The following is a 24861-nucleotide window of genomic DNA, read 5'->3' as shown; positions in this document are numbered from 1 at the left end:
TTCTGACAATTTGTAGCATCTTTTTTAATTGTTGCTTACTACAGGTTGCAATTCTATATACAGTCAACCAGCCTAAAGAGTCTCTTATTTCCCTAGGTTAAAGTTTCTACTGATATGTATAGATAAACATAAGCTCTGAGAACTAAAACCGGTTAACAGGATACTTAAAGGATTACTTTCTGTTATAATTTTTAAGCTAAACAACTAACATATTAAAGTTAATAAACATTAATTAAAACCTACTGACGTATATTTTCTCCAAAACCAAGTTTCATAACGTTCTAAAAGTTATATTTTTATTCGCCGATGATGTCACGTTATCCTGCCCACTATTTTCAGCACTGCATGTTCAAAATACTTAAACCAATAACTTTGTGTTTAAAGCGCCATTTTGAAACCTAGGTATTGTAAATTGATTGGTACAGAGCAAAGGATACTCAAGGAGTGGGTTTGGAAAACAATTAAATTTGCAGACAAGATTTCTGATATACGGTAGAGATATGTTAATGAAATGCTATTGATAAAAAGCGTATTTGGGGTAGTTAGTTAGTAACAGGCATAGAAAATATTTACTTACAGTGTCCCTTTAAGATGAAAGTTTCTCTCAAATACATCCGGAAAGTATAAAGTTAGTAAGAGTAAGTTCAGGAGAATTTCGTTACTGCAGTTCACTTAGGTAAATATATTTCAAAAGGAACAGGAAAGAATTTGAACATCCACTAGATACATATTACATTTCCCAAAGAAACAAGTTACAGGTGACACAGTGTGTTGGCGCTTACTTGGTTAGATTGCAATCTGTGCTTGGAAGGTAATCCGGTTTGTTCAGAGAGGTCTGAATCTAATGGATCTGAAAACGGTAACAGAGGTAGGTTTGCAGCACAGCGTGGTCTGTGTAAACAAACTGGAACGAAGAGATCTCTCAGACAGAACTGCTCATGCTCAGGAAAGAGGCTGTGATGTCAGCTGCAGTACACTTCTCTCAGAAGCAAACTTAAACAACTGTCAGTGTAATCCAGCTGAAGAAGTAGATGCTGGAAATGCAAAGAAGGAAACTTCCACAAAATAAAAGTAAAAAAGTGAGCAACTAAAGTAGATTAATAATCAAATAGGTAGTTTTAAATGGCTTCAAGCAAAGGCCAGGATTATACATTAGGTGCAATAGACTAGAGTAGCTACAACAAGCAATTTACAAATGGTTAAAATATAGGCTACAATAGCTGCATTAAAAAATAAAAAAATGAGAAAGATTTAACAACACATGCAACATACGTAACAATCGTTACAAATCAATAAAAAACATATATGGAAATGAGGGTTTCCAAGCGGATTCCGGATAGAGATGAGTCGATAGTCGCTGGAGCTTCTTCATTTGATGTCTGATCTTAGAGTTCTTCGATCAATACTATCGACTCATCTCTATCCGGAATCCGCTTGGAAACCCTCATTTCCATATATGTGTTTTATTGCCTCGTAACTAGGGATGGGCGAATGTTTCGCAACATTCGAAAAACGGCACGAATTTTAACACATTCGTTCGTTCGAATCGAATTTCGAATGTTTACATAACATTCTAACATTCGATTTTCGAATATTCGGTTTCGAATTTTACGATTACATTCGAAAATATTCGAATTTGAAAAATTCGAATTTAGATTGTAATAGTATTTCTAATGCTTTTTCTTTAAATGTAATATTCGAATTATGCAATATTCGAATTCGAAAAATTCGAATTTAGATTGTAATAGTATGTCTAATGCTTTTTCTTTAAATGTAATATTCGAATTATGCAATACGTGTATTTGAATTCGAAAAATTCGAATTTAGATTGTAATAGTATTTCTAATGCTTTTTCTTTAAATGTAATATTCGAATTATGCAATATTCGAATTCGAAAAATTCGAATTTAGATTGTAATAGTATTTCTAATGCTTTTTCTTTAAATGTAATATTCGAATTATGCAATACGTGTATTCGAATTCGAAAAATTCGAATTTAGATTGTAATAGTATTTCTAATGCTTTTTCTTTAAATGTAATATTCGAATTATGCAATATTCGAATTCGAAAAATTCGAATTTAGATTGTAATAGTATTTCTAATGCTTTTTCTTTAAATGTAATATTCGAATTATGCAATACGTGTATTCGAATTTGAAAAATTCGAATTTAGATTGTAATAGTATTTCTAATGCTTTTAAATGTAATATTCGAATTATGCAATATTCGAATTCGAAAAATTCGAATTTATATTCGAATTCGAAAAATTCGAATTTATATTCGAATTCGAAAAATTCGAATTTATATTCGAATTCAAAAAATTCGAATTTCGAATGTAGACATTCAATATAATTATAAACATTCGAATTCGAAAGTGACATTCGAAAACTGTAAATAACATTCGATTTTCGAATTTTTAAGAATATTCGTTCTTATCGACATTCGAATTTAGAATTCGAATTTCGGTAATAACATTCGTTCTACATTCGAAATTCGAAAATTTGCACATTCGCCCATCCCTACTCGTAACGATTGTTACGTATGTTGCATATGTTGTTAAATCTTTCTCATTTTTTTATTTTTTAATGCAGCTATTGTAGCCTTTATTTTAACCATTTGTAAATTGTAGTTACTCTAGTCGATTGTATACTACACTTTTTATTACGCCTGATCAACTCATTTATTTTATGTCATAAATCTGTGTATATTCATTTACTTATTTTATTAAATTCATATAAATCACATATTCAAGCTTGGATCACTTTAGTTGGCCAATATTGGCTTGTGTATATTGAAAGGCTATCTTATATCACTATTTTAAGCTTTTGTTAGCGCTTATGATTTAAGGTTATCTAGCTTCGGCTAAATAATCCTTATACCCCGTCACATAATTATCTTAGAGGCCAGGGAGTCCTCCTTTTTTCATAGACTTAATAGTGTTTTCCAGCGCAGTAACCAATATTTATTTCGCTCACAAACAAATTTCCAAGCAATTTGGAAAGGAAACCCTGCCTCCTTTTAAAGGCAGCTGAATCCACAAGTAATTAAGAAACCTTAAAGGAACAGTACATGACACAAAGGACTAGAGACATGAAACCCAAATTTTTTCTTTCATGATTCAGATAGCCTCTGACGAAGCAGGGAGGAGCCCTGCGAAATGCGTTAGACCATGCCTATAATACGTCACGGTGGGCATGAGTGTGCTTACTGTAGCAGCTGAACTGAAGCCGGCTTTCACAGAGCAACCGCTACTTGAGATACACGTTTTTAAGGACATTGGTCTTTTTATCCTGCGGGGACGATTAAACTGTGTCTGACGTGCCGAATGTGCTTGGGACTCTTATAAAACACAGCTCATTGTTAAACCCAACACCAACTACGGTGTGGATGCTTGGTGATGCGGAGGGGTGTTGTAGACCCACGGCTCTTGGGTCCATCTTTTAATACTTGCTGACACATACCTCACTTGTTTGAGGTCATCTTTGTGAGTGTACATCTTTTATTTGTTTTATAAATTGTTACATTTTACTCCTATACTTAGATCGTCTGTGCACTCTGTTGCTCTCCATTTGTTCCGTTTTGCAGATCTGTTTATACAGATTATACATTTTTAAAGAACTTTCTAATTTACTTCTGTTATCAATGTTGCTTCATTCTCTTGGTATCTTTTATTGAAGAAGCAGCAATGCACTCCCGGGAGCTAGCTGAACACATTTATAAGCCAATGAAAATAGGCATACAAGTTCAGCCACCAATCTGCAGCTAGATCCAAACTACTGAACCAATCTATATATGCTTTTCAACAAAGGATAAAAAAGAATGAGATAATACAAATAAATTGGAAAGTTGTTTAAAACTGTATGCTCTATCTGAATCAGGAAAGATAATTTTGGGGTTTCATGTCCCTTTAATAACTGTTATAAAGGGATTTTGAATATGGTAACTGAGATACATTCAGTATGATATAAAGCTCTGGCGGGATTATCTAAGAAGTCTTGTTAGTACTGTGAGGTTCCTCAAAGAATTTAAGAAAGGCAAATTTTAGCTTGAGAGACACAAACATTACAATAGATTGCTCGAAAAAAAAAAAAACTACAATTTTGCGAGATTTCTCTTTATGCTGGCGAGTTTTTGATCATTGGGCCGTATATATGAAATGAATCACATTTAAATGTAAGCAATACTTTATATAGCCACATTAAAGCTGATGCGTGAAGCATGACGCATTTCACCCTTCAAGCCTGCTTAAAAGAACTCTAAAGTCAAAATTAAACTTTCATTATTTAGATAGAGCGCGCAATTGTAAACAACTTTCCAATTCACTTCCATTATCTAAATAAGCACAGTCTTTTTATAGTGACAGTTTTTGAGACACCAGCTCCTACTGAGCATGTGCATGAATTCACAGAACATACGTATATGCATGTTGTGATTGGCTGATGGCTGTCACATGATACAGGGGGAAGGACAACTGAACTAAGTTGGAAACGTTTCAGAAACAAATCTCATTTGAAAATAAGACTAAGTGCTATTGCATTGTCTTTTTATTATATTTTAGTTGATCATGCAATTGTACTGTATTTAATGGTACTTTAACGTTTCTGTGACAACTGTCTTAATCCTTAAAGGGCCATGATACCCAAATGTTTAAACACTTGAAAGTGGTGCAGCACAGCTGTAAAAAGCTGACTAGAAAATATTACCTGAACATCTCTATGTAAAAATGAAAGATATTTTACCTCAAAATGTCCTTTTACACCCCATTGTAAAAGCAGCAAATCAGTCTGCCTGTCCCGGGACAGGCAAGGGAGCGAGCCTCATGCACACTCATGTTATTTCTCTATTCAGTTTAAGCAAGTTTACTATGAAATCTCATGAGATTACAGTAAAAAAGTTCATGACCTTAGCACTGTTGATGCCGATTTGCTGCTGGTCATTTCTTAGTTTTTTTTTTTTACCTGCAGCTGGACAGCAGCTGAAGTATAACTTTTTAAGCAGCACTTATTCTGGTGAGCTGAGGAAGTTGTGAGGTAAAATATCTTTCTTTCTTACGTAGAGATGTTCAGGTGATATTTTCCTGTCAGCTTTTAATAGTTATGCTGCATTCCTTTCAAGTGATTTAGCATATGAGTATTATGTCCCTTTAATTCATTAGTTTTAAAATGTTTATTGGTTATTATTATTTGTCTAGAGTGATGCCATGTTAAACTTATATAAAGCATTCTGCAGACCTGAGATTTGTGACCCTAACATTAAATATGACATCTGCACTGGAGCTCACAATTATCCCTCAGTTTACTGCATGGAGCTTAGTTTCTCATTTTCTTTATTTATTTTCTGGCCTCTTTCACTAAAACTTACATGGACCATCAATTACTGCCTGTACCCAGAATGATTGACTCCGCCCCCAAATTACATAGGCTCCTCCCCTGGCCACTCAGACTTTGTCCATAGCTGCAAGAACCTTAATCTTTTAATTTAACATGTAACAGAGGTGTAATACAGTGAAGCTCTGCCATCTAAAAATATATCTCTTAGTGTGCTAGCTAATTTACATATTCGATCGTGTCACAGAAATCTTATTATTATGTTAATAGTTTTTAATATCTTGTTCCATTGTTTGTTTGTTTTTTGTTTTTGAAAGTCAAATGATTGAATTTACCTATGAAATATACAGAATATATCAGCACTTCCAGCTTTGTGCTTAGTATCACAGCCTTTAAATTACACTGTCAGATTGTGGACTCATCTTTCTATCATACTATGCATAAGCATTCTGGCACTATAAAAGGTAGTTTAATATCATATTGTGCAATTCAACTTTATTTAAACTGTGCAAACTTACAGAAATACACTTTTAAGCTACATTTGGTTTTATAAAATGTTGAACCCATATATTGTTTGCTTCAGTTATATATACAGCCATTAATGGGTTGTAACCTCAAAGTTAAACATAATGGAAATCTATAATGTGGAAATATAAAATGCTGCACATCTAGTCTGCATGTTACTGAATTACAATCTCTGAATCAGTTGTCATTGACTCTCCTAGACTTTATAGTCATTATTGCAGACCAAGTGTCTGGATACTATATTATCTTTTGCATACAACTGCATTGTGTTGTTTGTGTTTCTAGCCCCTGTGACTTGTAACTTTGATACAAGTTTCTGTGGCTGGTACCAGGATCAGACGGAGGAGATTGACTGGGAACTGGGTACGATTTCTGATCACACGACTGGCAATGGTGAGTCCAGAGTGATTGCTATAATTAAAAACATCTTCTTCTTATCAGTGGTATTAAGAAATTTAATGGAACACAGAGGTCAACATTAACCCCTTTATCTTTACTTCTGTTTACGACTGTGTTGTCATTCTGCAGGAGGGGGGATTTCTGAGCTAATTCTACCCCCTACATATATATGTATGTGGTAATATGTGTATATACATATATAAACACATACATATATATGTATATATTCATATACAGTACATATATATTTTAAATGTGCTGCGACTTACCGCCTTAGCTGTGCTAGGTTCTGTGCCGTGTATGACAGCATCAGAATGAGGCTGCCATTGCAGCCTCTTGTGGTCGCAAAGCTTCCTTGCAATGTGAACGCAAGGTTGTGTTCGCATTGCTCTTTACTTGTAATCCCAGCGTACATTTTCGTGCACTGGTATTACTGAGTGGATCGCAAATATTGAGCAATTTTGTGCTCCACTCGTAATGTAGGCCTTAGTTTCTCATGTAAATAATAACATTTTATAGAATTTAGTTTTAGTTAGCATGAAATGTATATATGCCTCTGCATATATTGATATTTACCATATTTGGACTGGATGCCAGTAATGTGTTTTTGTTTTCTCTCTCAGGTAAATTCCTTTATGTATCTGGAGATTCCCGCATGGATCGGGGAATGAGAGCTCGACTTGTTACATACCCACAATCCTCTGGGCAAGGGCAGCAGTGCCTTTCACTTTATTACCGTATAAGGGGGCCAGACTCAGGTATATGCATGGAGGTGACAGCAATACCATTTATTGACATAGAGTAGTGGTAGGGAAGAAGAAAGGGGGGGTCAGAAAAGTTGCTAAACATTGAAAATACTTTAGCAACTTTTCATTGTTGTTGAACACTGATATATATGTATGTGTATATATATATATATAAATATATATATATATATAACCCATAAGAACAAGATAGCACCAGGATTCTTCTTATGGTTATTTCTGACAGATGTATACTCCTTTTCCCATTTCATACATCTTTTCATTAATATGATAGAAGGTAAATCAGCAGACGTTTTTCTCCTACGCATTTCGCAGCAGTTACATGGCACTTTATCACTGAGCATGAACGAGCATTTGTCTAAAAGTTCTGTGTATTCTGAATAGACATCCAAAATGGATCTGATGCCATTTGTGTTTAAAACATTTATCTATTTTATGTTATGTGCTCCTACCTGTGTTCTGAGTGACATGTATGTGATGTAACATAAAATTATCCTATGTATGTGATGTAACATAAAATTATCCTATGTGTTATACATTCACATGTAATCCAAGATTTATGTGTAACATGCAATGCAGGTACCCTAAACCTCCTTATGAAGCCTGAAAGTGAGGAGGAGAAGCTGCTTTGGACAGTCACTGGTACTCATGGAAACAGGTGGCACCGGGAAGCCATCACTCTGCAAAATTCAGCTAATAAAATGTACCAGGTAATTTGTGCTTAGTTAGGGTCTGTACGGGAAGGCACATATACAAAAACAATACCACATGGAACATATTCTAAGAAGACTTATTCTGTTGTAAATAAAAAAAAATAAAGCATTGCACCCACCTATGTTCTACGAATGTACACATATTTTCCGAAGGTGAAGAGTCCACAAGTCATTACTCCTGGGACTTTTGGGATTCAAATCCTCGCCACTAGGAGAAAGCAATGATTCCCCAATGCTCTAAGAGTATTTAATTGCTCCCATCATAATTTTTATCAAAGAGTTTTTTGGGGGTTAGTAGAGAGAAAGATACCTAAATACTTTAGGGCTTCCTTTTGGAATAGACATTTGTGATGCAAAAGGTAAAATTCCATTTACGATACAGATATGTTAAGGATCTCAGATTTGTGAGTATTTACTGAGAAATTGGAACCTTGGAAACCCCCCCCCCCAAAGTAGCAAGATTCTTGAGAATCTCTAGGATAGAATGATCAGGCAATGAAACTATAAATAAAACGTCATCTGCATACAATGCAATCTTAAAATCTAATAGAGGCGGTTTACTTCCATTGAAAGGATGAATAATATGGAGAATAAGGGGACAGCCCTGATGGGTACCATTTTCGATGTAGAAGGGACTAGAATGTGTCCCATTATCTTATACTTTTGCAGAAGGAAAACAAAGGTTTCTAAGGTGGATTCAAGAAATATCCAATTAATTTGGTTGATGAACTCATTGACCCAGACCATTAAGGTCTCTTTTGACTTCAATGAAACTGGCTTTAATCAGTTGACCGACTTGTGTCATAAAGGTTTTGAAATCTACTTTTGAAGGCAAATGCTGGCGATCAGCTTTGGTAATGGGGCTGCTAGCTGATTCTTGAGGTTGAGGTGATTCCACTTGTTCTTCTGATCCTAAGGAAGGTGTTGGTGAGGTGGTGGACGCTGACGCCTCTATGGCTTTAAAATAAGTGTTCCTTTTTGCACAAGGAGAGACCAGGGCCTTGGCTGCCTTGTCTGATTTTGTAAGCCTTCTGGAGGTCATTGCAGATGCAAATAATTTCTCTGAGTAAGTAAGCAAAATAACAATTATAGAAGTCCACTGAAACTTAAAGGGACACTGTACCCAAAATGTTTCTTTTGTAATTCAGAAAGAGCATGCAATTTTAAGCAACTTTCTAATTTGCTCCTATTATCAAATTTTCTTCATTCTCTTGGTATCTTTATTTGAAATGCAATAATGTAAGTTTAGATGCCGCCCCATTTTTGGTGAACAACCTGGGTTGTCCTTGATGATTGGTGGATAAATATACCCACCAATAAAAAAGTGCTGTCCAGAGTACTGAAACAAAAAAAAAGCTTAGATGCCTTCTTTTTCATATAAAGATAGCAAGAGAACGAAGAAAAATTGATAATAGGAGTAAATTAGAAAGTTGCTTAAAATTGCATGCTCTTTCTGAATTACAAAAGAAAAAAATTGGGTTCAGTGTCCCTTTAACAAAGCCTGATGAGTGTTAGGAAGGTGATACTGCAAATATGATGTTGCTTGAATATGAAATGTCACAGAATAAATGCTCTAGTGAGTAAGCAAAAATATGCATTTTATTTTGCTTATCACCCAGATGAGGTTAAATAAATATATAAGCCTAGCAGCCTGTAGTAGACACAGGATCATATGAGAAGCCCCACACTGTGCAGCAACAACAGCTCCACAAGAATGTGTGTTAAATGTCCTCAGCAAAAATGATAAAAGCCTGTATTTGTTTATTCCTGTGAAAATATCCTTGTATTCAGAGATTTATATGTATTTTCCAATAAGCTCTCGTGTGTTTTAGCTCTCCGGCTCTCAAGTTTGACTCTGATTGTTCTCCCTGGGAGATAGTGGCTACTGGATTAGGGGCTTATAACCGTATACAGGCTCTATGGATGCATAATGTTTACACGCTACATGTGTGAACAGAGGTCGTATAGGCCGTGAGCATCTAACTGTAACTTTGGGTAACATCAGCTTTTTTAATCTAATCAAAAACTGAAAATATTCCCATTCATTTAGCCTTATTATGTACTGGTTATATATGATGCCATTGAGACTTTATATTGTACCCATAATATTGTTTCCTAATTCTGGCAGTCAAGGGTTTCATGTTTCATATTTCTGGTAGAGTGCAGGTAAAGTCATTTTAAAGCTACAGTAAAGTCAAAATTTCAGATAGAACACAAAATTTTAAACAAATTTCCAATTTACTTCTGTTATCTATTTTGCTTTGTTCTTTTGGTATCCTTTGTTGAAAAGCATACCTAGATAGGCAATGCACTACAGGGAGCTAGCTGCCGATTGGTGGCTGCACTTATATGCCTCTTGTCATTGGCTCATCCAATGTGTTCAGCTAGGTCCCTGTAGTGTATTGATGCTCCTTCAACAAAGGATACCAAGAGAATGGATATCATTTTGCAAACTGTATATTTTATCTGAATCATGAAAGAAAAATAAATTGGGTTTATGTCCCTTTAGGTGTCATTATACACCATTCATTTTTTATTCCTCTTTTAGAAAATTCTTGCTAACTTTTCTTTCAATAATTACAACACATGGGTTCAACAATAAGGACTCTCATGTAGAAGCTAGATAAGGGTTTGGATATAACTATATGAAGAATAATCCATAAAGTTAAGAAGCAGAAGTAACATTTTAGGAACCACAGCTCCCTGTCTCCTGAACTTTTCAAACCTCTAGATAAATAACAATTCTCCTGTCCTCCAGCTGGTGCTTGATGCTGTGCGTGATGGTTCCGTGGGACACATTGCTGTGGATGACATCACACTGAGGTCAGGTCCTTGTGACCCTCCAACTCGCTGCTCTTTTGAGGCCGGATCCTGTAGCTTCTCCTCTAAAGGAACCCACACTTGGAAGCTTCATCAGAATATGCGTGGGAATAGTGAAGCTGCACCGTTCCATGATCATACACAACAGAGCTTCACAGGTGACTGGAACAGTTCATGTAGATGTTAGATACAGTAGAGGAGAGAACAATAACATCTAGAACAATGGATTAAGGAATGGAATTTTGAATGTGAAATTCAAATTTAAACTTTTATGAATCATAGCATGCAACTTTCTTGTTTTTTTTTTATTTGCGTTGTTCTCTTGGTATCCTTTGTTGAAAGGCATGCTTAGATGTGCTCAGGAGCAGCAATGCATTACTGGGAACTAGCTACTGATTGCTGACTGCACATATATTTCTCTTGTCACTGGCTCACCTATGTTCAGCTAGCTCCCAGTAGTGCATATCTGCTCCTAAGCCTACCTAGGTATGCTTTTCAACAAAGGATTCAAAGAGAATGAAGCAAATTTGTTTATAGAAGTAAATTAGGAAGTAGTTTCATAATTGGAGTGTGGTTGAAGCTGTAGGAAATCATAGATTATATATCAGTGTTATTCAAGCTAAATTCTGTGGAGCCTTTATGTCTTTTCTTCATTGGTTATGGTTCCCACTACAAACTTACCCCAAAATGTGTTTCTCTGTCTAAATATTCTTATGGGGAGCAAGAATACAGCAGCTGTACAGTCTTGTTAGCAGTATTATATATCTGTAGGAGGAATATTGCTCTTATTTTGGAGTACAAAGGAACATTTAGTGCCCCGAGGCAGAACATGCTGTGATCTGAGATGTCATTGCAGAAAATGCAGTATGTCTGCAGAAAGAATAGGACACATGCAGGAACTGTTAGCACTTTGCAGCGCTGCTCCACATTAGACTGTTCTCTTCAAACAGAGCTGTGTTCTGGCTGCAATGTGTATGTTTTCCTTAACACAGTGCATCCAGAGCAAAGTGCTGTTTGAAGTGAACTATCAAATATGCTGTAGCGCTGCAAAACAGCAGTGCATTGATTGTTGACTGGCTCTCTGGGATTTTTTCAAGCCCACCCCTAGCCTTTCCCAGTCTGCAAAGCTGTGATCTTTTATTTTTTATGTAAGACGTTCTTATTTCCTTTTTATTACTACATTTCTATGTTAGACTTAGAGAAAAGGAAACAAATTTATTCAAGAGATAATTACTTTTTTTTATGCTGCAAATTTTTAATGCATTTTTCAACTACTACACTGTATTATAAAACTTTAAAAAACTTGCTTTATTCTCCAGTTAGCCAACACATTGCAATTGAACTGGTGATTTTGTCTAACTGCCTAATTTAAAATGTTATTTTATTTAAAAAATAAACTTCAGAAAATTTTTCACTAAAAAAATCTTATTGCAGATTGAAAAAAGCTCTGCCTCTGGGTTTCAGTGTTCTAATGAGTAATAATTATGGGCTCCTTGGTAGCCCAGGGGTTTCATCCATGGCTAAATTAGCTAAGGGGATGTTGAGTTAAAGGGACAGTCAGAATTTTTATTGTTTCCCAGTTTTGCATAACCAACACAGTTATATTAATATACATTTAACCTCTGTGATTATCTTGTATCTAAGCCTCTGCAAACTGCCCCTTTTTTCAGTTCTTTTGACAGACTTGCAGTCTAGCCAATCAGTGCCTGCTCCCAGATTACTTCACGTGCACGAGCACAGTGTTATCTTTATGAAATATGTGAACTAACACCCTCTAGTGGTGAAAAACTGTTAAAATGCAATCTGAAAGAGGTGGGCTTCAAGGTCTAAGAAATTAGCATATGAACCTCCTAGGTTAAGCTTTCAACTAAGAATACCAAGAGAACAAAGCAAAATTGGTGATAAAAGTAAATTGGAAAATTGTTTAAAATTACATGCTCTATCTGAATTATGAAAGTTTATTTTTGCCTAGACTGTCCCTTTAAATAGAAAAAACACAGGAGCGACATACGTGTTCAATATGTGTACAATAGATATCAACAGCAGTTCAGACCCATGTTCTAAGGCTTTTTCATATTTATATGACTTTACGTCTTTAGGACACTACATGCTGGTTGATACCAGCGCAGCTGCAATGCCAAACAAAAAGTCTGCAGTTCTGATCTCCAGCACTTACAGCGCTTGGCCTGACAAGGGATGTCTGAGTTTCTGGTACCAGTTGGGAGGCAGCAATCCCGGTGAGTCTACAAGACACTAACCGTTACATTGTCTTGCATTTTGAAGGTATGACTATACTGTTTTCTCTTTTGTGGGAACAATACATCAACAATCATTAACACTGTGGCAACATTTACCCCCCTTGTTTATGTAACTCTTATGTTATTTAACACAGCTGCCCCATAAGCTTTGTTTATTTGATATAAAGTGAAGCAGATAACTGTTTTAATGGTTGGGCCAGGAGCTGACATCATTTTTTTACATATATAGGGGTCCTAAATGTATATTTTGAAGAGGACTCTGGGAAGAAAAAAACAAAGAGTCAATTGCTGAGTGTCAGCAAGGCACACGCAAACTCCTGGCACTACAAGAGTGTAACCCTCCAGCCTGGTGCACAGTGGGTGGTAAGAACGTATGACTTGTCTGTCTTATATACCAACCTTATGACTTGTATATCTTATATACCAACCTTATGACTTGTATATCTTATATACCAACCTTATGACTTGTATATCTTATATACCAACCTTATGACTTGTATATCTTATATACCAACCTTATGACTTGTATATCTTATATACCAACCTTATGACTTGTATATCTTATATACCAACCTTATGACTTGTATATCTTTAATACCAACCTTATGACTTGTATATCTTATATACCAACCTTATGACTTGTATATCTTATATACCAACCTTATGACTTGTATATCTTATATACCAACCTTATGACTTGTATATCTTTAATACCAACCTTATGACTTGTCTATCTTATATACCAACCTTATGACTTGTATATCTTATATACCAACCTTATGTCTTGTATATATTATATACCAACCTTATGACTTGTATTTCTTATATACCAACCTTATGTCTTCTATATATTATATACTAACCTTATGACTTGTATATCTTATATACCAACCTTATGACTTGTATATCTTATATACCAACCTTATGACTTGTATATCTTAAATACCAACCTTATGACTTGTCTATCTTATATACCAACCTTATGACTTGTATAGCTTATATACCAACCTTATGTCTTATATATATTATATACCAACCTTATGACTTGTATATCTTATATACCAATCTTATGACTTGTATATCTTATATACCAACCTTATGACTTGTATATCTTATATACCAATCTTATGACTTGTATATCTTATATACCAACCTTATGTCTTGTATATATTATATACCAACCTTATGACTTGTATTTCTTATATACCAACCTTATGTCTTCTATATATTATATACTAACCTTATGACTTGTATATCTTATATACCAACCTTATGACTTGTATATCTTATATACCAACCTTATGACTTGTATATCTTAAATACCAACCTTATGACTTGTCTATCTTATATACCAACCTTATGACTTGTATATCTTATATACCAACCTTATGTCTTGTATATATTATATACCAACCTTATGACTTGTATATCTTATATACCAATCTTATGACTTGTATATCTTATATACCAACCTTATGACTTGTATATCTTATATACCAATCTTATGACTTGTATATCTTATATACCAATCTTATGACTTGTATATCTTATATACCAACCTTATGTCTTGTATATCTTATATACCAACCTTATGACTTGTATAACTTATATACCAATCTTATGACTTGTATATCTTATATACCAACCTTATGACTTGTATATCTTATATACCAACCTTATGTCTTGTATATCTTATATACCAACCTTATGACTTGTATATCTTATATACCAACCTTTTGACTTGTATATCTTATATACCAATCTTATGACTTGTATATCTTATATACCAATCTTATGACTTGTATATCTTAAATACCAACGTTATGACTTGTATAGCTTATATACCAATCTTATGACTTGTATATCTTATATACCAACCTTATAAATTGTATATCTTATATACCAACCTTATGTCTTGTATATCTTATATACCAACCTTATGACTTGTATAACTTATATACCAACCTTATGTCTTGTATATCTTATATACCAACCTTATGACTTGTATAACTTATATACCAACCTTATGACTTGTATATCTTATATACCTTATCACTCCTATATCTTATATAGCAACCATAGGACTTGCATACCTTTATACACCTTTTTACTTGTATAGTTGTATAACTTATATGTAACCTTGTGACTTTTTTACCTTATATACCTCATCACTTGTATACCTTATATATCTTATCACTTATATACCTACTTTATGACTTGTATACCTTATATTTCTTGTCGCTTGTATACCTTATATACCTTGTATACCTTATATACCTCATCACTTGTATACCTTATATACCTTATCACTGGTATAGCCTATATACCTACCTTATGACTTGCATACCTTAGATACCTCATGACTTGTATACCTTATATTCCTTATGACTTGTATACCTTATATACACTCACCGGCCACTTTATTAGGTACACCTGTTCAATTGCTTGGTAACACAAATTTCTAATCAGCCAATCACATGGCAGCAACTCAATGCATTTAGGCATCTAGACGTGGTGAAGACAACTTGCTGAAGTTCAAACCGAGCATCAGAATGGGCAAGAAAGGGGATTTAAGTGACATTGAACGTTGCATGGTTGTTGGTGCTAGACGGGCTGGTCTGAGTATTTAAAAAACTGCTGATCTACTGGGATTTTATGTCTAGGGTTTATAGAGAATGGCCCGAAAAAGAGAAAATATCCATTGAGCGGCAGTTGTGTGGACGACAATGCCTTGTTGATGTCAGAGGTCAGAGGAGAATGGGCAGACTGGTTTGAGATGATAAAAAGGCAACAGTAACTCAAATAACCACTTGTTGCAACCAAGATATGCAGAATACCATCTCTGAATGCACAACACGTCGAACCTTGATGCAGATGGACTACAGCAGCAGAAGACCACACCGGGTGCCACTCCTATCAGCTAATAACCGGTAGTTGAGGCTACAATTTGCACAGGCTCACCAAAATTGGACAATAGATTATTGGAAAAACATTGCCTGGTCTGATGAGTCTCAATTTCAGCTGCAATATTCAGATGGTAGGGTCAGAATTTGGCATAAACAACATGAAAGCATGGATCCATCCTGCCTTGTATCAATGGTCTAGGCTGGTGGTGGTGGTGCAATGTTGTGGGGGATATTTTCTTGGCACACTTTGGGCCCCTTAGTCCCAATTGAGCATCATTTAAACGCCACGACCTACCTGAGTATTGTTGCTGATTATGTCCATCCCTTTATGACTACAGTCTTCACATATTCTGATGGCTACTTCCAGCAGGATTATGCACCATGTCACAAAGCTCAAATAATCTCAAACTGGTTTCTTGAACATGACAATGAGTTCACTGTACTCCAATGGCCTCCACAGTCACCAGATCTCAATCCAATAGAGCACCTTTGGGATGTGGTGGAACAGGAGATTCGTATCATGGATGTGCAGCCGACAAATGTTCAGCAACTGCGTGATGCTATCATGTCAATATGGACCACAATTTCTGAGAAATGTTTCCAACACCTTGTTGAATCTATGCCACAAAGAATTAAGGCAGTTCTGAAGACAAAAGGGGGTCCAACCCGGTAGTAGCAATGTGAACCTAATAAAGTGGCCGGTGAGTGTACCTTATGACTTATATACCTTATATATCTCATTACTTGTATACCTTAAATACCTTATGACTTGTATACCTTATATACCTCATGACTTGTATACCTTATATAGCTCATGACTTGCATACTTTATATACCTTATGACTTGTGAATATCACCTTTAGGTTGTACCATTTAACTTACAATATCTGTTACAGTACATGCTATTATTTACCTTATACGTTACTTTTTTGCTTTTCCTATCCTCTCTGCAAGAGCTCTTGTCTACAAACTGCACATGCTGCTTAGAGACTATCTCTTGCCTACCCGATGCATTTGCTGCCTCCAATACCTTTTCCTGCTTCCTGTACCACTTGCTTTTTAAATTCACCTTTTGTCTTCTGCATGTGTTTTCTAGTAACGGCTTCATTGTGCAAACCAATCATTATTAGAGAGCTAAGAACACAGATAGAGAGTCCCTGCTAATCTATAAAGAGAAACAAAAAGATACTAATGATAAAATCATGGTTCCTTTTATAACAGACTATAGTGCTGATCAAAATATTATTATTAAAAGAATAATAAAAAAGCACTGGCACCTGATAAGAGAAGATGACCTTTTAGGGGACAAAATTACCGATAACCCCAGATTTGTTTTCAAAAAGGTAGCAAACCTCAAAACATTTTTGGCACCTAGTGAACTAAAAACTAAAAAGAAAACTATATTAAAACAAAAAGACTTAACTGGGAAAAATATTATGGGTTTCTTTCCATGCTACTCATGTAAGGCATGTGGCCCTAGCAATAAACTGAGTAATATTATAATTAATAATATAGAGAAACCCATTACTATTAAAGAAACTATAAGATGCACTAATAAAAATATAATCTACGTTCTAAAGTGCTCTTGTAACCTCTTTTATTTTGGGGAAACAAAAAGAATGGTAAGGGATCGGGTAAGAGAACATATTGGGAACATAAAAAATGGCAGAGATGATACTCATCTATATAAACATTTTAAATCAGTCCATAAAGGCAAAACGAAGGATCTAAAGTATTGGGGTATACAGAAAGTACATAAACACTGGAGAGGTGGGAATATAGAGAAAAAACTATTAATAAAAGAGGCTGAGTTAATCTATAAATATGATACTTTATACCCTAAAGGTCTAAACTCCGAACTAGACCTCTCACCTTTTCTTTTTGATTAATTAGAAATAAGATCAACTCCATACGGGTAGAGACCATCTACATTTTTTGTTTTGATCTCCTAGTCATAACTGACAAACTGCTTCATATGTTATGATTTAAACTCTATGGCCATCTAACTAAGAAAAATTCCCAAAAACTTTTTATGTAATTTTTAAATGTCTGTTGTACATATTTTTATTTATAATTTTTTTACCATACCATAATTACCAATCGTATGAATAGTACAAATTTTAATAATATCACTAATAGACCACAGGAGTAAATATAAGAAGTATTATCCTTTAAGAAAATACCGGAATTAGTATAATAGTAAGACATAAACCGGAATGAAGAAAGGTATTCCTCTTTTAAGCTGAAAAAGAAAAAATATTCCACCTTAACAAGTCAGAACACATACAGAGAAAACACTGATATGAAGCATCTCTGAAATCCCACCTTTAAAAAATATCAATCAAGGAACTTCCAATCAGAACCATCTGATACCTTTATAAGGATACACCTGACCAGTCACCTCTATCTTGAAAAAGCTCCCTGGTGAGCGAAACGCGTTGATCTGAGTGGCTGTGTTATTTGTCAAAATATCACTTGAATGAGGACATTTCATTTCTGAAGTTTCTCCAGAGCATTTCATTATAACCCGGGTTATCCACGTATCTAACAACCTCTTATATCTTCTTTTTTCCTGCGTGCATCAAGCACTAAGTGCAGGGAATTATATCTGGCTACAATAGAAGAGGTAACTATCTCTATAACATCTAAAGATTTGAATATCCAGAAAGCCGATAACCAGCATTGAAAGCTGTCAAGTATACCGATGACGTCAGACGCCAAGACACACGCGGCGCACTGATTCGGCTTGGAATTTGGATCCTAACAGACAGCATCGGTCTTACACGAGAGGTGCAGTGAGTTCAAAGAACCTTAAAATATTAAAATCAATAAGGTACACTGACTGTATCGTGTTATAAGAAGTCTTATTATTGTTCTATCGTTCACCTTCGAGTCTGGTCAGCAAAGCCTATTTACAAGGCAACGGCATTTCACAAATACTTGATACAATATAAAGAGACTGACTTTCCCTGTATAAACAGAGTGGATTACAAATACATTTTTCAGCTAAGCTTTTTTTGTGTATATCATATCTGCTGTGGAATATCAACCTGCTCAATATTGATTTTAACATTTTATCTTTGGGGAGACGTCCCCTTAGTTTTAGTTTAAATTAAAATCTGATTTTTTGGTGTTAAAAATAAAAATATCTTTTTATATTATAACAAGGTCTTAAGTATTTTTAGATTATTATTCAAGCATGCACTTTTGGATACATAGTATATATTATTAGCGTATATTTTGTGGCACTATAGTAAATACACATTGTTTTTGTCTGACACTAATCTACTACATAAGATTATAGATTATTTCCCACTAGCATATTGTACCACTGTTTAATGCCATATATTTTCAGCAATTTCCTTTTAGAATAGAACATATTTTTGAGTTTTTTATAAGTTTCCCAGTGTAGGGATCAGAAATATTATATGGTTTTTCACCTAACACTTGGATAGATATCCATTCACTTTATCACACAAGATAATTTTTGCACTTAGATACTTTTTACAATTTTAATATATTTTAATAGATATACTATAGATAATTTTTTTAGGATACCTTTAGCTTCCTTTAGCGAACTTACTACCCCCTCCTAAATTCATTCTATTTGGAAAGATAGAAGGATCTTTCCTCTTTGTAAGTTGTGTGGTATCCTCCCTCTAACCAGCGCTCTGCTTAAACACTTACAAGACTGTATTTCTTATCTTTTTCTCTGTATCTCTGCTTCTCTACTTGTAGTTGATGTTCGAAGCGGTTGGAGCTGGAGGAGATCGATCTTTTATTGCTCTGGATGACATTCACATGAGTCACCACCCATGTCATGAAGCAGGTTTGATCATTAGTTCCTTTCCTTAATTATATTGCTTTTTTGCCAGCAAAGTAATGGGGTATTGAGTACAGATTAAGAGAGACGAGCAGCATCTTCAGAGTAGTGAGATAGAAGACACACAAACATGAAATAGAAGGAATACTTTCTCATTATACAGTGCCGGCAGCTGCCCATGAGATCTTCTGATTGTTGTCAATTGATAAAACTGTGTAATACAATCCTTGTTATCTTCATTATGTGTCCTGTACATTTGACAGCCCGGCACATCATGTATAGGTTCTTTTTAGCAGATACAGGTATGGTCTGACAAGACTGAGACTACTTGATAGTGGAGAAACTACTGGCTACAAAATGGTTGACAACACAAGGAATTTCTAACATGCTGATGTAAATCCAGCTCTGATCATACAAAATATAAACATTAATAAATGTGTTAGAGGAATATTATAATTTAGATACCTTCAGCAATATGTATTAATAATTTTATTTATGCCATGAAATTGCTCAGAAAATAGTGCCCTGTTTTGTATCGCTTAATTGCATCTTTAATTGGCAGATAATTTTAACATAGAGAAACCAGCTGCCAATTGTAAAAAAGTTGGGAAATATTCAAAATATAGCTTTTATAGTTGTATATTTTGACAACAACTTTATTTTACGCAAGTAAAACTATCAAGAATGTTTTGTAAAGTAAATTATCAAGAGTTAGTCTCCCTATGGCAGATACAAGGTCAAGCTTTTGTGGTGAGGACATCCTGACATATCTTCTGGCTCATTTAGTGAAGGAATAGTAGCACTCTATATAAAGGCATGTCTTTTGTCTCCACAGCCTCATGTGACTTTGAAATGGGATCTTGCTCTTGGACCAATGTCCGGTTTCCTGTATTGGACACTTATGACTGGGACTGGACAAGTGGAGCAGCTCTAATTGGGCAAAGTTCGGCTCCAGAGAAGGATCATACCTTGGGTACATCAGAAGGTTAGTGTCTATTATAGGAGAGGTTTTCTAGCATTTTTCTCTACAAAAGTCTGTATGACCAGTGAGTGACTGGGGCAGGGGGTGGGCAGCTCCACCTTTGTCCCTATTATAGCCTATATTTTTAACAAGTGAACTGTGATTTTATCCCTATCTATGGTAGAAGTTTTGCTCAAGAATCTGTACCTATGGAGCCTACTGAGTGTTTTTTCTGTTCTGACACATTTTCTGAAGGGGAGATCTGTGATTCTGATATTGAAGTTTCTTTTGACTTTGTTAAGCTGCATGATTTCATTAGAATTACTATAAACCCTCTTGGAATAGAGGATATACAGCCTCAATCTTCTTCTGATGAGAGGCAACTTGGCATACCTGATAACGTTTCTAAATTATTTCCTTTACCACAATCTTTGCATACTCCGTTTGCAAATCCTCCTAAAGTGGATGCTTCTGTATCTAGATTATCTTAGAAAATGGTCTTTCCAGCTGATGATGGTTCTTTTAAAGAGGCCATGGAGAGAAAAAAATGGAGAAAAGTTTTAATAAGCTTTTTCTTCTGCAAGGTACAATTTTTCACCCCCTTAGTTTTTTCCTTGTTTTCTGTTCCCAAGGCTTCTGATGTAATTCAAAATATACCTGAAGCTAAACAACCTATGCCTTTTCTTTTAGATATAAAGAAGATTGTTTCATTCTGTGTTTCTGCTGCTTCTTAGATACTGGAGCTTAATGCAAAACCCATGTCTACAGCTAATATAGCTAGACAAGCTTTATGGCTGCTTCATTGGGAAGCTGATGCTGGCTCAAAAGTTAATTTATATAGTTTACATTTTGAGGGAGATATGATGTTTGGCAAGTAACTTGAAAGTTTAATTTCAAAGCGTTCTGGAGGTAAGAGCCTTTTTCTTCCTCAGGCTACTAGGATCAATAGAGGTCTGTCATATGTTCATGGGAAGTTATCACAGTAACATAATTTTAAGTCCTCAACCAAAAAGAATTGCTTTCGTTCTCAAGAGTGGAAGAATCAAAGTCAGAACAGAGGTAGAGGCCATGAAAGGTCTTTTCGAGTTCATCAATCAAAGAAGCAATGAGGGTGTCATGATCCAGCCTAGAATTGAACCCTGGACCTGTTTCTATTTCTGCTGCTGTTCTTTCCCTGCCTGCTGACTTACCTCTTCGCCACCAGATGGCTTGGTCACAGGCAGAGATTATTGGTTTTCTTTTTGCTGGAACTTTGGCTCTCTGGCTCCACCTGCTTACCAGCTGAAACAAATCATATCATCAGCAGCCTGCTATATTAGGCAGGTTTGCTTTCAGTTCTGGGCCTTGACATTGAGTGTTCCACTCTGACAGAGCCTCTGGTCCTGATTCCTGTTTGAATACACATTTGTTGGATTTCCTGGTGCCTGATTTCTGCTTCATTTTGAGACTGCTCTTCTGGATTTTCCCTTGGCACTGTGTTTTGTTTCTGGACTGATATCCTGGCAATTGATTTTAACTTATTCTCTGATATTTCCTAAGGGCTGCCTCAGGTACTTTTGCTTGCTTGTTACCTGTTACTACAGAGTTCCAGTCTGCAGTCTATGCAAGTATCCTGCCTGTTATTACAAAGATCTGCATTCCTGTTTGTTACTACAAAGTTACCAGTCTACAGCCTATGCAAGTATCCTGCCTGTTATTACAAAGATCTGCATTCCTGCCTGTTACTATAGAGTTCCAGTTTACAGCATATACAAGTATCCTGCCTGTTATTACAAAGATCTACATTCCTGCCTGTTACTACAAAGTTACCAGTCTACAGCCTATACAAGTATCCTGCCTGTTATTATAAAGTTACCTGATTACAGCATCTCTTCATATCCTTCCTGTTACTGCCAAGTTTTGGTCTACAGCATATCTACGTATCCTGCCTGCTATTCTCAGGTTTCTTGTCTACAGTTTATTTACATTTTTGCCTGCATTAAGACTGTCTAAACCAAGTTACTTTGTATTCTTGTCTACACAGAGACTTTGTCTTTTATCTAGTTTGCATCTCTCTGCATTGCTAATTAACTGTCAGGGCTTCTGTTCCTTTAAACTCACCTTTACCTTTCCTGACTATCTGATTGGTTAAGAGTCCCTTAAGAACCACCTACTTCCTACAGCACAATGCTTAGTAATTTTTCTCTGTTGTGGCAAAGCTACACCTGCAGACCTGAGCTAAACTATTGGACCTTAGAAGATAAGTCAACATCGGAGTTTCGTCTCCTATCTCTGTCTAAGAGATCTTCCGTGAATCTTTCAGTAATATCTGCTTCCTTCGGAGTTCCTGGATACACTGTTACTTTCAGCAAATCGGCATCAGCCTGAACCGGGACTCATCGGAACTACCGCAAGTATTGTACTTACAAGAACTTTATATATATCCACTGTGCATTCCTCTGCCTCTGTTATAACAGTATTCCACAGAATATTATTTGTCTCTAGACTGAACTAGTATTACCTGACAACTGCTGCAGAATCGCTGGAGCCTCCGCCTCTACGCTCACTTCCGCTTTCTCCCGGACCAGCTGGGAACTATCAGTGCAAGCCGCAGCAACATCGCAGCCTGTCCTCTGAGTCTGGAGCTCCAGGTAATCCCGTGAACATTAAGTGTGGATCTGCCAGTAACACCGGACCAGGTAATCTCTCAGCACATAAAACCTACTTCTGCCTGTATAACCACTACCTGTTTACTGCACCCTATAAGAAGGAAGTGATACACCTTTACAGGGTAAGAGAATACCTGAGAGATAGACTATCTACATACACTGGGATAACTAATGAACTTTCAGTCACTCACTGCAACACATATGTAGCCTTAAAGTGGCAATACCTATCTGCAAACATTACAATAGATATTGCAGGCAAGATTATGGAATAACCTAAAACTGGTTGATCCAGGAATCCTAATTATATGTTTACTGGAATAAAAGACTCCCTCTCTTTAATAGAGGAGTTCAGGAATTGCATTGACACAAAACATTAATTTAACTATTTTTTGCAATTGAGTTCCTTAAAGGGATATACACTCCTTACATTAACCTATCAATAAAATCTTCACCTTTATTTTCTAAAAACCCTTGTACCAGTTTAGTTATGCCAAAAAGGAAAGACTCACGCATACAAAACACAACTTTAACCCCAGAACCTGACACCTCTGCACAACAGCTCCCAACACCTGAACCTGCTCCCTTGAAGAGTGTGACAGAATGTCAAGGCCCTACATCGGAGCTTGCGGAGGTGATCCATTCTTTGACTGAAGTGTCAGAGAGAATTTTGTTTGTGGACTCTTATCTTCTACAACTTAACCAAATTCTAAAGTCCCTTCCGGATGCATTGAAGTCACTTATCCAAGATTTTACTGCAGGATTCCAGACTTAACAGGATAACCTGAAAGACTTTATCAATAAAAAAAATTCTGGGTTAGGCACTCCTACTCCTGTGTCTACTACCCCAAAGACTGTATCCTTACCAATCCAAAGGAGGGTATCAACCCCTCTTACCACTCATGAAATGGCCAGAAGGAGAAAAAATGGCTTATGTTTCTATTGTGGAGCTACTAGGCATGTAATATCCTTTTGTCCAGTGAGACCCCCTAAGAAGTCTGTTCCGGGGTCTCCACCTCTAAATCCTGATTCATCAAATGGACAGGCTACAGAGAGGAAGTCAAACTTTAATCCTCTGGCGATGAGCTCTACATGGGTTCTATTTTACATCCCCCACTTGATCAGCCTAGGACTGCACCTTCCAAAGACTATGATTCCTGTGAAGTACTAACATGTCATCCACAGAATCCTAGTACTACTAATCCAGAGACTTGCCTACCAAATGCAGCTACATTTTTATCTTTGTGCATTTCAGAAGAAATGTCTAACTATTCTACCATTGAAGATGATACTTATTCTGACACTGAAGGGACGGTGCTTCAAACTGCTGTCCGGAAAAATGGTCCTTTACCTTCTGTTCCTCAGACCCACACCTTCAGAACCTACAAGCCTAGAACTGCACAGAAACCAAAGATCTTTCCTGTTGGGACCCTCTATACTAATTCCAGTCCCCAGAATCCTCTTCTGGAGAACCTTTCAAAAAAGATAATACCCCCTGATTGTACTTATGCCTCTGATGACACTCTGGTACGCATCAAAGATCTGGAGCTATACGAGAATGCTAAGGCCGCCCAGAGGTCATCTTTGAGGAGGGGGTACTGTCATGATCCAACCTAGAATTGAACCCTGGACCTGTTTCTATTTCTGCTGCTGTTCTTTCCCAGCCTGCTGACTTACCTCTTCGCCATCAGATGGCTTGGTCACAGGCAGAGATTATTGGTT

General features: G+C 36.0%; 1 protein-coding gene across 1 annotated transcript in view; it reads left to right on the top strand.

The window, feature by feature from the left end:
• MAMDC4 (MAM domain containing 4) overlaps nt 1-24861 on the top strand; it is a 123866-nt gene that overhangs the window by 50972 nt on the left and 48033 nt on the right. The window contains exons 18-25 of the mRNA XM_053695430.1: nt 6136-6243; nt 6873-7007; nt 7593-7723; nt 10485-10704; nt 12646-12783; nt 13034-13167; nt 19449-19539; nt 20369-20518. Coding sequence (XP_053551405.1) covers nt 6136-6243; nt 6873-7007; nt 7593-7723; nt 10485-10704; nt 12646-12783; nt 13034-13167; nt 19449-19539; nt 20369-20518 — 1107 coding nt within the window. The remainder of the gene's footprint in view (nt 1-6135; nt 6244-6872; nt 7008-7592; nt 7724-10484; nt 10705-12645; nt 12784-13033; nt 13168-19448; nt 19540-20368; nt 20519-24861) is intronic.

This window comes from Bombina bombina, chromosome 12, assembly GCF_027579735.1.
Source record: "Bombina bombina isolate aBomBom1 chromosome 12, aBomBom1.pri, whole genome shotgun sequence".
NCBI classification, from domain to species: domain Eukaryota; kingdom Metazoa; phylum Chordata; class Amphibia; order Anura; family Bombinatoridae; genus Bombina; species Bombina bombina.
Note: the sequence above shows the minus strand (reverse complement) of the source record. Positions and strands in the feature narration are given on the sequence as shown.